A 12,868-nucleotide genomic window follows, 5' to 3' on the forward strand; every position below is an offset into this window, starting at 1 on the left:
GTGAAGTTGTGAAGTGGATTTTGAGATATCTCTGGGGCATCACTAATGTGAAGCTTTGCTTTGGTGGTAGCAAGCCCAAGCTTATTGCCTTTTCAAATTCTAACATGGCTGAAGATGTTGACAGAAGTACGCCTGCTTTAGGTTACTAGATTATCTGTGTAGGGAGAGTGTTATCATGGTAAAACAAGGTTCAAAACGTGTGGCATGTGTCGGTGTCAAAACCGGCAGATCTCGGGTAGGGGGTCCCGAATTGTGCGTCTAAGGATCGAAGATAACAAGAGGCAAGGGACACGATGTTTACCCAGGTTCGGGCCCTCTTAATGGAGGTAATACCCTACTTCCTGCTTGATTGACTTTGATGAGTATAAGGATTACAAGAGTTGATCTACCTCGAGATCGTAACGGTTAAACCCTAGATGTCTAGCCTGTATGATTATGATTGCCTCTACCGACTAAAGCATCCGGTTTATATAAACACCGGAGGGGGCTAGGGTTGTACAGAGTCGGTTTACAAAGAAAGGAATCTTCATATCCGAACGTCAAGCTTGCCTTCCACGCCAAGGAGAGTCTCATCCGGACACGGGGGGAGTCTTCTATCTTGTATCTTCACGGCCCACCAGTCCGGCCCACGTCATATAGCCCGTTAGCCCGAGGACCACCTAATCCAGGACTCCCTCAGCATGGAATACAACTGAAGTTGATTTCATTGCAGTTACAAAGGTGAGCAAAGAGATACTTTGGCTGGAACAGTTGGCTTGTGAGCTCGGGTTTAAGAAAGACAAGTATGTGTTGTGTTGTGACAACCAAAATGATGTACACTTGAGCAAGAATGCTCATTCAAAATCTAAGCATATTGAAGTCCACTATCATTTGATTTGAGATGTGTTATATTCCAAGCAAATGCAACTTGACAATGTTCATACTTATGACAATGGGGCTGATACGTTTACCAAGGTGATGACAAGGAAGAATCTCGAAGTATGTCGTCGGCTCACTGGCATTGGTGCTAGAAGGCAGTGAGACCCTCCAAGGCTCCCAGATGTAGGGAGGGGAGTTTGTTGGGATAAGTCCCTCCACATGGAATTGTATTGACAGCCCAACATCAACCCAAAAGTTCAACACACGTGAGCCATTAATCTCATATGCATCCAATGGTTGAGAGTGCATTCTAGTGAAGGGAGTGGAGAAGAAAACCCTAGCCACGCCACCCTTGCTGGAGATGGCTTCCATTGTGAGAGTGAGAGCACACAAAAGAGGAACACAACATGTGAGAGAGGGGAAGAGGAGGAGGTTATGTCCAAATCTACTGTACCTAATTAGACAGTGTTCAAGCTAGTGATTAGAGGCTTAAACGTGCTTGGATTGGCGCCAAAGTCGGTGAACCCATTTCTTACTTTGAGTACTTTGATCCGGTTAGTTGGTTTGAGGATTCGGATAGTGGAGCATCAGATTTGAGATTGGCTTTGTGAGTTCAGTCTACTGCAGTTTCAGCATATATTAGTTTTGGGAGACGAACAAATTGGATAGGTAAACGTACCTTATTTAGCTAAAATTTTGAGGAGATCTCCGAAACTCGTACTTCTACTTGTCTGTCAAATTTGGTGTTGTTTGGTTCAGGAGTTTGAGAGCTATTTGTAGAATACTTGTCAAATGCGCATGTTGTATGGATCGGTCGGTCCATAGTCGTGGTTGTATGGATTGGTCGGCCCATAGTCGTGGTTCTCATAGTGAAGTTGTATGGATTGGCCAGTTCATAGCCGTGGGTTTTTACTCCTTAAATTGAGGAGGTTTTTCCATGTTAAATACCATGCCACATGTGCATGTTGTTTGCATTATTCCGTTGTTTACTTGTTGGTCGAAGTTGTCCTCAAAATTTACTACAAATGGAGGGGCTTTTTATTGCATATTTATCGTGCAGGTGAATTTGTGCATCGTATGTGTGTTATCCAGCCCCAACATGCTTCATCTATTTTTGGATGCTCCTTTGTAAAAAGTAGATGATCACAAGAAATTCATTGCTTCTATATAGGCCCAAAGGAATGAAAAATATGTATCCTGAAGCAAAATCAAGCAATGAAGATCTTTCTGGTGCTTCTTCCAGTAATGCAAATATCCATTTTTTTAAATGTAAATTGCCGACATTGGATGTATTGCAAAGCATTTGATGTGAGAACACTAGGTGTTTGATGTTAGCTCATTTTCTTTTGGTTAACGATTCCACCTTGAAATGGAATTTGGAACATGGGATAAATATCATTTTCATTTCATAAATCTTGTGTCAGCCAAACATGGAATTTGGAACTGGAATTCACAATCAACCAAATGAAATTATGACAGGGATTTCATTTCTAGCAAATGAAATGAAATCAGGGGAGCAAAACAAACCGTAAAGGTAATTAACCAGCACTGCCTGCAGCGAGTCGAGCAAGCAGCCGATCAATGGTTCAGAGCCGCATGGAAAGGGACGGGCCGACCGAGGCGAGCTCTAGCTAGTTACTACTCCTACTAACCTCGCCTCGGTCGGGCTGACCGTGGTGGTGGTGCCGCGTTAAATCTGTCGCGCGCGGGGGGCAGGTGGCGATGCGACTTGGCGAGACGACGACGAGCGCGGTGTACCGGTGGCGCTGCGACGTCGCGGCCAGGCCAAGGCCGCGCGTCCCGTCGGCACTCGGCACGGCAGGCAAGCACGACGACTCTGTCTCAATCGGGGAGGTTGAGGCGATTTCGGGAACGTACACGAACAAAGTGGACGCAATTCACACTCCTTTGTCTCTCCGCGATTTGGTCAAAAAAGGGGATAGATTCTACTCCTCGCCTACTACTTTTGCCTCCCGATCACTCTTCGCAAGTCGTGCCGGTGCTTACCGACACGGCACGGCACATTGTCGTCGCCCAACAGAGTAACGAGATTGGCGCGACGCGGAACAAAGACTAGTAACATAACTCGGGTGCTCACCGACGGATACAGCATCACGACGTCATCATCCGACAACAGACGATGTCGCTTCGTGTATCATGCCGACAGCAGTCCAATGCACGGTATGCACCTGCATGTCAACTCTTGAATCGATGACTCTTTCCAGCATGCTTTACTTTGTGTTATTTGTTCATGCACATATGTACTACAGTGGATATGTAGATTTGTACTCGTGAATGCAGGGTATGTAGTAGATATGTAGATTTTTACTTCATCCGTTCTGAATTACTTATCACAGATATCGATAAAAATAAACGTATGTAGAATTAAAATACATCTAGATACATTCATTTATGAGATAAGTAATTTTGTACGGAAGTAGTAGATGAGTGTTGTTTCAGACCTTCATGTCATGACAGCCATGCTATACCATGCAAATGTACATGCGTGTTCTGTTGATGCCATGAATAATCTATATTCTCGCTTTTTCTGACATTTTATCATGCTCTAAATAATCAAAACAGTCCCTCGCCGGTCGTTCGGTACGATCGAGGAACAGTGGTAACCCGAACGCGGCGGCACCGGCATGCATGCAACCAATTGTCACCGTGCGTCGCCCGCGAAGCTCTCATGGCCGCCCACCGTCTCCGGCCGCCACCACCTACAAAAACCCGGCGGCGCCATTCCCGTCCAAGCATCGCACGCCATCAACCCTTCCGCCACCTTGTCTCTCTATCTCGCGAAAGCCCCGTCCACAGGTTACGTACGTACCCAGAAACGAGAACATGGCCCAGAGCAGGACCGCTGCCGTCTCGCTGCTCCTGATCGCCGTCGTGGTGGCGGCCGCGTCGGTGCCGGCGGCGACCGCCTTCGGCTGCTACGACGACTGCTACGAGCGCTGCGCCAACGGCGCCAAGGAGGACCCAGCCTGCACCAAGATGTGCGGCGAGGCATGCGGCATCGGCGGCAAGGCCGCCGGGGCCGCGGGTGCCAAAGCTGGAGGCAGCGCGCCCTCCGCTTGAGCCGATCCCTACGTGTGCGTGCATGCATGGCGTCGCACGACTCAAAGACGCGTACGGTCGATCATTCGGAGGGAAGATGCGTGCATGCATGCTCCGTTCGTTCATTCATTCGTTGGTGACTAGCTAGTTACTGTTGAACTCATTTGCTCTTGTCCTTGATTTGCAACCCAGTGCGTGGATGCATCATAGGTACGGAATCACGTTCCCGCCAGTGTTGAGAGTTTATATTTTTAATTGATTTCATTATCTCTGGTTCCATGTAGATGTGTGAGCGTCGTCCTCATCTCTTGTCAATTGTACTCGCTGTAGAGAACCGAGCATGCTTCTTCTATGATCATATATATAAACCGCCAAGGCCTAGTCCTGGCTGGTCTCCTTTTTTGTTTATTCGTTGTGTCTCTTATATGTTGGTCAAGAAAACACATAATAAGCAAGTTGTGTACTCCATGCGGCTGGAAATATTCTCTGTTATCACCGAAAGTCATAGAATTTGCGCTCGATGTTCAGTTTGATGCTAGAACTTTAAAAATACGGGATTGCAGTCACTTAACTTGACTCAAGCATGCATATACTGTCATAAAATGCATACGCGGGCGATCTATGAGTATGACCCCGCCTGTCACTGAGAGATGGCACTCGGCTAGCGCATTCTTGCACAAAATGCACCTGTGTTTTATTTATTTTTTGGGTACAGCCGACCACTACGAAAATTCTTGCACAAAACCCCCTCACTTTTTTTATTTACAGAAAAGCCGACCACCATACTGTTCATACCTGAGCAAATTCAGAAAAAAAATTAAAGCGGGCACCCCAAGTCTCAAGGGAAACGCTTATATACGGCGCGCTGACGCAACTTTCTGCCGGTCGCGCTCACTCGCACGCACAACACGCATATCACGGTAACTTTCATGTCACGCTGGCGCAGTCCCAGGCAAACTGCTCCCCCACGTCTCACGTGTACATTATGGGCCCGTGTGAACTGCCCTTCTTTTTCTCCCTGGTTATCTCTTGCCTTATCGGTTACCTTTCTTCTACCTCCAGCCACCGTAAGTTCTACTCTGCTACAAAGTGTTGCATCCGGCTGAGAAAAACGCTGCAACCGACGAAATAAAAGGCTGGAACCGACGAATAAAAATGCTGGAAATGAAAGGCGACAGATTTTTGCGAAGTGAGATTTGCTGGAACCAATAGAGTCAATGCTACAACCGTGTAGGAAAGATGTTGCAACCACGGAGGGCGGCGGACAAGAGTTTTTGCTGGAAGTACCGACATGAGCTGGAACTAGAAGTTGTTTTTGCTGCAATAGGTAATCACAAAAGCTACAACCGGAAATCACAAAAACTACAACCGGTGATCGATTTTGCTTCAATGACGAACGTGGTGGCGGCACCGGCTCAACATTTTTTGCTGGAACCAGCACAATATTTTGCTACTACCGGCTGACATTTTTGTTGCCACCAGCAAACCAGTACTTTTTCGCGAGCTCGTCGCCGGTGTGCTGCGACCGGCGACCAACGCTACCGGAACTGCCACCGCCAACAAGGGAGTTGCAACCGCCAGCAAGGGAGTTGCAACCGCGGGTGAAAGTTGCTGCATGCGTGGATCCGGCGAGAAAGACATGAGACGGAGATGGCAAGGTCGGCAACCGGCGGCGAGGCCGGCGACCGGAGCTGCCACCGCCAGTGAAGGAGCTGCAACCGCAGCCGAAAGTTGCTGCATGCGTGGATCCGGCGATATGAGACGATGACGGCGAGGCCGGCGGCATGGGCAGCGACGGGCGAGCGCGTGGGATGGTGCTTCGAGTCTAGTAGGTAGTTACTGGAGCTGAGGGCAGCGACCAGCGGCAAGGTACGAGCATGGAGGAGCGCGAGGAAGAAGAAGATACGGTTAAGAAGACTCAATCCAACGACTGAACGGGCCCGAATCGAACGGCTGGGCAGCGACCGGCCCAAATTTGGACCGGTGCGCCGGCGCCTATCGCTGGACAAGTCTCAAACACGCGAACTAATCTAACGAGACGAGCTAGTGCAACCACAACACCAGTAACAATCATCTTCTATATCTAAATAGGGGCACCCCACTAGATGATTTTCCTGCCTTCTCGTGAAGCCACTTCACCCGAATTGTTATAGCCGTCGATGCAGTAGTCTACAGCCGTCCGATCAAAAAGTTGACGAAATTACGAAGACCTGCCACCGCTAAGTGAAGGATACCGCTTTGTTCTTTTCCTGGCGCCCCGCTCGCTTTCCAGTCGTCCCGCTCGCTAGCTGCGTTAGACTCGATTTATTTTTGTTGGGTTGTACACGTATGCTTTCACCAAAAGCCCATCAGAAGCCCTTACTTGAGGCCCATCATTCACTGCATCAAAAAGGCAGTGCCACGACCAATCCTTCATTGTCTCAAAAAAGAAAACGACCAATCCACGTAGCTATACCCATGGTGAGCAACTATATGAACCCACTAGATCAGCGCAAGCAATTTCAGCACTTGCGAAAAATTTCTCAAGAGCAAATTCAAAGAAGGGCAGAATAAAGAGACATGGCTCGGAGAAGTCATTGGAGGGCATGCTTAAACTGAATTTTGATGCTGGTTTTGATAGTGACAGCGGCACCGGGGCGACAGGTGCGATTCTACGGGACCATACGGGCTTCTTTGTGGCAGCATCATGTAGCAACATCCCATTCCTACAAGATGCGGCAACGGCAGAAGCACGGGGATTACGAGATGGACTCCTCCTTGCCAATGAAATGGGATGTAACAAAATTTGCGTAGAAGGTGATTGCATGGAAGTTATTGAGATCATGCAAAACGAAGGAAACTCACTTGGTCCGGCAGCGGCAATTTATGAAGAATGCTCGTTTTTAGCTCGTAATTTTATTTCAATAGAATTTTCTCATTGTTCTAGGGAGGCCAATATGGCGGCAGATTTGTTGGCTAGAAATTCGGAGGTCTCTAGAACCATTGTCTGGAAATCGGAGCATCCGAATTTTCTAGTAGATGTATTGACAAACGATGTATCGATGTTTGCACATGAAATATAAACTGCCATAATGGCATTTCCCTCACAAAAAAAATTGAACCCTACTTCTTCTATCCAGCCGCCGCCGTCAAGAGCCCTTCCGGCGACTGTGTCACGAGCCCACAACCCACCCTTCCCCGGCCGGATGTTGTCGCCCATGATGCTCTACTGCAGCCGTCACCACTCGTGCTTGCGCCCCACCAAGCTGTCGAGGCTAACCCTTCCGCCGTAACCGCCTTCAGTCCCGGCGAGCAACCTCTCCAGAGATGCGTCACCAGCCCTTCCGCTGCTCGACAGATGAGCATTAATTCCATAAAATTCGTTCATCTTCCTGCTGCTGCTTTTATGTCGCAATCCCTTGCACCTCAATGCCACAAATGCACAGCACTAAATCAGTAGGAACGGATGGATTCATGTCAAAAAGGAACTGATGGATTTATTGCTCCCTCCTCTTGAAGGGTAATCGACCCAGTGGCTCTCCTTTTAAGCAGTGGAGTTCATCCCTTCCCGTCCCCTCCCTGGGTTCTCATCCCAGTTTTCTCTTGGCGTCCGCTGATTCCGACCCTCATCTCAGTTTTCTCTTGGCGTCCGCTGATTCCGACCCCGCGCGCTACAGGTTTGGTTCTAAATTCTAGAACCGCATCATGTAGTTTTCTTGCTCGGTTTTTCTATTCTTATCTTGGTCGATGCGAAGTTTGATGTGACCTGCCTGCTGTACCGAAGGCCGACGCAAAGCTTGATGCGATTTTGATGCTGTACATAAACATAAGGAAATATTACTCATAAATTTTACATGTTTTGATATACCACCACATTGTGTCAGTTAGTTGATTTTTCCTGTATGTTTCTACAACAAGTTGTCATTGGTTCTTGCAATGGATTTAAATTTTGCTATGTAATATTTGTCTCATATGCAATCCGAGTGCTCTATATATCCAAGTCACATACCTGAGAACAATTAAAGGATGTTAATTCATTCAAGCTGCAGGCTAGCAGCTCTTTTTCATGTCTAGCGAACATTCGGAACTACATCCATAAGACAAAGATGAATAAATGTTCATATTGACATATCATCATATGTAACTACATACAAAAAATATACTGTGAAGGTTCCGCTAGCCTGAATGACTGTATGTACATCTTGGAAATAATACACACGTGACAAGTCTAAATGTGTCCTTGCTTCAAGCTTTATCTCTAACTTATCCATATGGTATATATAGTTTACTGTGAATGTTAGATAAGTCAACTGGTAAAAAATGAGATATGTGTAAAGAAGGGAAAAGAGATACAACCACAGTTAAGCAAGGGAAAACTGGGGCTCAACTCGCTTGGCTCATAGAACTTTTTAACTTTTGCAAGACGTATACATCACCTTCAGCAGGGTAACAGTGAAATGTGACAATATTAGTATAAACATGTGTTAGGCTGCCTGATGCCAAGTTAGTTAGCATGGGAAATGAAAATAATTATTCAATGGAATCAGTCCACTTAACTTGGTTTCCCTGGTGTATTAAAACTTCTCCTACTTCCTACTCTGTTATTTTGTGTACTGAAATCACAAACTTGAAGCAGCACTAGGAGATTATGAATTTTAGTACTACCGTTTATTTGAACATCTTTCTTAATTATTCTAGAATTATCATCATTTTCTTTTTTGTGTGTGTATTAAACTGTTCCTCTGTATCCTATAGAAAATCATGGATGTACACCATCTGTTTAGTCTGTAGGAGGTAACAGCAAAGTAAGTCTGCATTTTATTTAACTTCATCTGTCAGTGGCAAGTAAGAGTGCATTTTATTTATCCTCACTTGGTAAGCAGCAAAACAGCTTACTATTACAACACACACATCTATATTAACATCATCATGTTGTACAAATGGACAACCGAAGCCACAGGTACTCCTATTGAAATTAGTTTGCTATATATTTTCATTCCACTTCTTACCCTGATTGACAACATACTCCTATCTTCTCAAGGACGCCACCTCATTCTGCAAAAAGTAACATGCCAAGTTCTACTGCCGTTTCAATAAGAGAAGCTCAGAAGAAATACATGGATGCAATTGCAAAGATGAAGGGCACAGAAGACCCGGCGTTTATAACTTTCAAACGGGAGTCCAAGCCTCTACACATCACTAACCAACTGTCTGGTGACCATCCATTACATTGTCGAGTATGAAAAGAATGGGATACCATATATCCAGGTCATAGTAACTGAAGAACGTACACCTACAAACAACAGCATATATATCGAGTAAGAATATAGTACATGCTACAAGTTGATATAGTTTTACCATATGATATATGGTTCATGCTACAAACTGCTACGGCTTTATCTTATGGTACATATTTGTACCAACAAGAAATTTCAATCATTTCCTATATAAGTAATCTATCATTTTATGGATTGAAATTATTTTCTTCTTCAAGATGTTGATGTTACTCCAAAAATCCACAAACAAATTTCCGCAGCAACGCGCGGGGCATCATCTAGTTTGTCTAACATTGATAACAAATCTATCAAATGCCCCCCCCCCCCCCCCCCGATTTTCAGGGTGGGCCGGTGTCGCCTAATACCCAATTAGTGCAACCCACGTCAGCGTAGCCCCGTAAAACGCCCGTAAAGCCCCCGTGAATGTAGCATTGCTCCAAATATATATGTATTGATCACCGGAGGATGCATATGGAGCGGAGCTTAAATGGGCTGCAAATAGGATGCATATGGAGCGGAGCTTAAATGGGCTGCAAATACAGTGGCCCATTTTACATGCACTATATTTTTAAAGATATTTCTAAAACGTAAGTAATAACGTTATGCTCAAATATTTGCGCCTTAAAAATATGATACGTGCATACACTGATTAGTAAATATAAACATGTGTATTATGTGAAAACAATTTAGTAAAACGAAAGTAATAAAAACATTTAATATATTTTTAAAAATATTTGTAAATGTAAGTAGTAAAATTGCGTTCAAATACTTGTGTGTTAAAAATATTATACAATCAAATGATGATTAGTAAATAAAAACATTTAAATATACACCTCCTTACTATACAAAAAATATTTAGTTAAAATGGACATTGAAAATGTTTATTAAATTAATATGTTTAATGAATCCAAGAAAATTTATATGCTCTTGGCTTATATTTCAATTATAAAATAATTACGAATACAAAAAAATAATAAATATTTCTGATATTCACTTGTTTAATTTTTTTACTCATGACATATAACCAAGAACAAATATAATTTAAATATTAGCCATGATTGAATATTCATACCAATAGTTTAAATTTTAAATTACTAGTACTATTTTTTTATTATACAAATGTGCGTGTAATTGCTGAAATGTTTTTATGATTAAGCTAATATTTTTGAAAATATTTGTATTATTTCAATAATAACGTTTTTTAACAAATCATAAATATCATTTTAAATATATGAATATTTTTAAAATAATACATGAAAATTTTAAAAGTAAGTCATTTGTTTGTATGTAAAGTATTTATAACACATAAATATTTGAAACTTATTTTTATTACTGATATTATATTTTTGGTCGTAGACAGATGGTGAATACTTTTAGTTTCCGTTTATTCCTTGGTTTGGCTGATGTCCACGCGAACGCGCTACTAAAGAATATCAGTATGTTATAGGAGCAGTAACTAGTTCCTGGTCGAATGGTTAGTGCGTGCGCTAAGTACTCTACGCTGAGGTCACTGATTCGAGTCATCATGTTTTCATTTTTTGTTTTTAATTTCCCAAGCCACTCTGGACTTAGGTTTGGGCTTTTTTCAAAAATAAAATAAGATGAGGGGTTTCTTTAAAAATACATTACGCCCTGCACCATCGCTGGCTGCGCCAGTGGGACCATAAGCACGTGGCACGCCATGCAAGCGGCTCATACTTCCGTATACGTGTTTTGTGACTGTATTTGCACGCGATGTCAAGTTCAATGACCACAAATCCGTATTTCGAAGTTTTAGCACCAAACTGAACATCTAGCACAAGTTCTATGACTCCTGGTGATATTACCTCTTTTAGAAACACCGATTGCAATGGGACGCGGACTTTTGGCTTTAGGGTGTATATGATCCATGGTGAAGAGTAAATTTAGAACAAATAGTCAATAAATTTTAAAAATTCAGAAACTTTTTTGTAGATGTCCGTGTTAGTGTAACAAGCGTGCTTTTCAAATTTCATGCAAAACAGGATATGATTGCTTTGTCGGTGAAAATAACTATTAAGTGTAACATTTGGAGGTAACATTTGTCGTTTGATTTCTTTTTCACGGGTCAAAATGCTTAAGCTTTCCGCCTAAAAATTTACAGGTAGCCTTTGGGTGTGACAATGAACACATCTTTTTTTGTCAATTTTTTTGACATTGACCAATTACAATTTTGACACGCAGAAGCATATACTCCCTAGAGCCAAAAAGCAATATCTGATTACAATGTTGAGTCCCACACAATGTCTACTTTAGTGGATCTAGGCCAACCCCGTTGGAGCGGTCTTCGGCTCTAGGTTCTTTTTTGCTGGGCCGAAAGCCCGAATACTAAAACCTACTGCTTCTGTACACTAATATAAGACATTAGGGAGTGGAATTTAGTGAAAATATAGGTATTAATATATTATATATTTGAAATGAATAAACCGATTCTTTTAATTTGCTTTTAAGAAACACATATAAATTAATTCATACTCCCAACCATTAAGGTACATTCCTTTGGAATCCAAGATCCAAGAAATTACAAAGTACTCCCTCTATAAATTAATATAAGAGCGTTTAGATCACTAGTAGCGTTTACATCATTATAGTAGTGATCTAAACGCTCTTATATTAGTTTACGGAGGGAGTAACTCCTAATATTAAGAAATATAATAAAATCTGTTGGAGACATCTTCTCCGTGGTACCAATCTTTGCGAGATGAAATGCCGCTAAGATTTCAGCAAATAGACTGCAATTGGACTGGAGCAGTTATAATGCAACTCATTCACCTACACAAACTTGATTACCGATAAAGATATTTCCTCCTTGAGTCTATCCAAAAAAATAGGAAGCAATGAGGGATGAAAGTACTTGGGCCGAGAATGATCCCCTAAAAATGTAGGCCATCAAACCACAAAATAAATTCACCATAATGTCAAGGAAAGATTCCAACATCACAGAAACTTAAAGCAACAAAAATCAACATGATACAATAACATAAACTCATCATATTCGAATAATTACTTTGTAAGGACACATGACATATCTTTGGCTCCATGGCACCCCGACAAAGATCTAAGGTAATTTTATTCGCAAAACGACCACGAAGACTACTGGATGCTAAAAAACCCTATAAATAAATTTCTTAATGATATGTGACATATGAGGGGCCCCACGTCCTAATCGCAAGGTGGTGTCTGGTGGCTGAGGGGGCCAAATTACTTCTCCGACGGGGCGGCTGCTAATTGATGTTATTAATTTTTCAGGTCGGTTTGGGATCTTAGGGTCAGGCATTTTTAAGCTTCTTCCAAAAAGCCCAGCCCGAGGAATACATACGCCTAGCCTATAGTACTTGAGATCAGAGTCGCATAGCGTCTAAGATTAAGAGGCTTTGCTCAAACAAAGTCTAAGACTAAGAGGTACAAACACTCTCCTGATCATCCAAACACATGCTTCTTTATTATCAAAGAAGAAATAGACCCTCCGTTCGGAGATTTGTACTAAAACCACGCCAGTTATTTCCGAACGAAGGAGTGGTATATTATTATAGGCTTGTGTATGTCCTCTGCATTTTTGTCTTCCACTGTCACAAGCAAGAAAACAATACTTAGCCAGAGTCCACTGTCCACGCGGAGGGGGCATGGTTTTTGGTGAACACGCATGATTCAGAGCGCATAAAACACAAAGACTCGAT

General features: G+C 43.0%; 1 protein-coding gene across 1 annotated transcript; it reads left to right on the top strand.

Moving 5' to 3' along the window:
• Positions 1-3,616: 3,616 nt before the first annotated feature.
• Positions 3,617-4,326, top strand: LOC123107598 (uncharacterized). Its single transcript, XM_044529569.1, has one exon. It carries the CDS (start codon positions 3,703-3,705, stop codon positions 3,937-3,939), a length of 237 nt encoding a protein of 78 aa, XP_044385504.1. The 5' UTR covers positions 3,617-3,702; the 3' UTR covers positions 3,940-4,326.
• The last annotated feature ends 8,542 nt before the right edge of the window (positions 4,327-12,868 follow it).

The sequence above is a fragment of the Triticum aestivum genome, chromosome 5A (assembly GCF_018294505.1).
Source record: "Triticum aestivum cultivar Chinese Spring chromosome 5A, IWGSC CS RefSeq v2.1, whole genome shotgun sequence".
In the NCBI taxonomy this organism is placed as follows: domain Eukaryota; kingdom Viridiplantae; phylum Streptophyta; class Magnoliopsida; order Poales; family Poaceae; genus Triticum; species Triticum aestivum.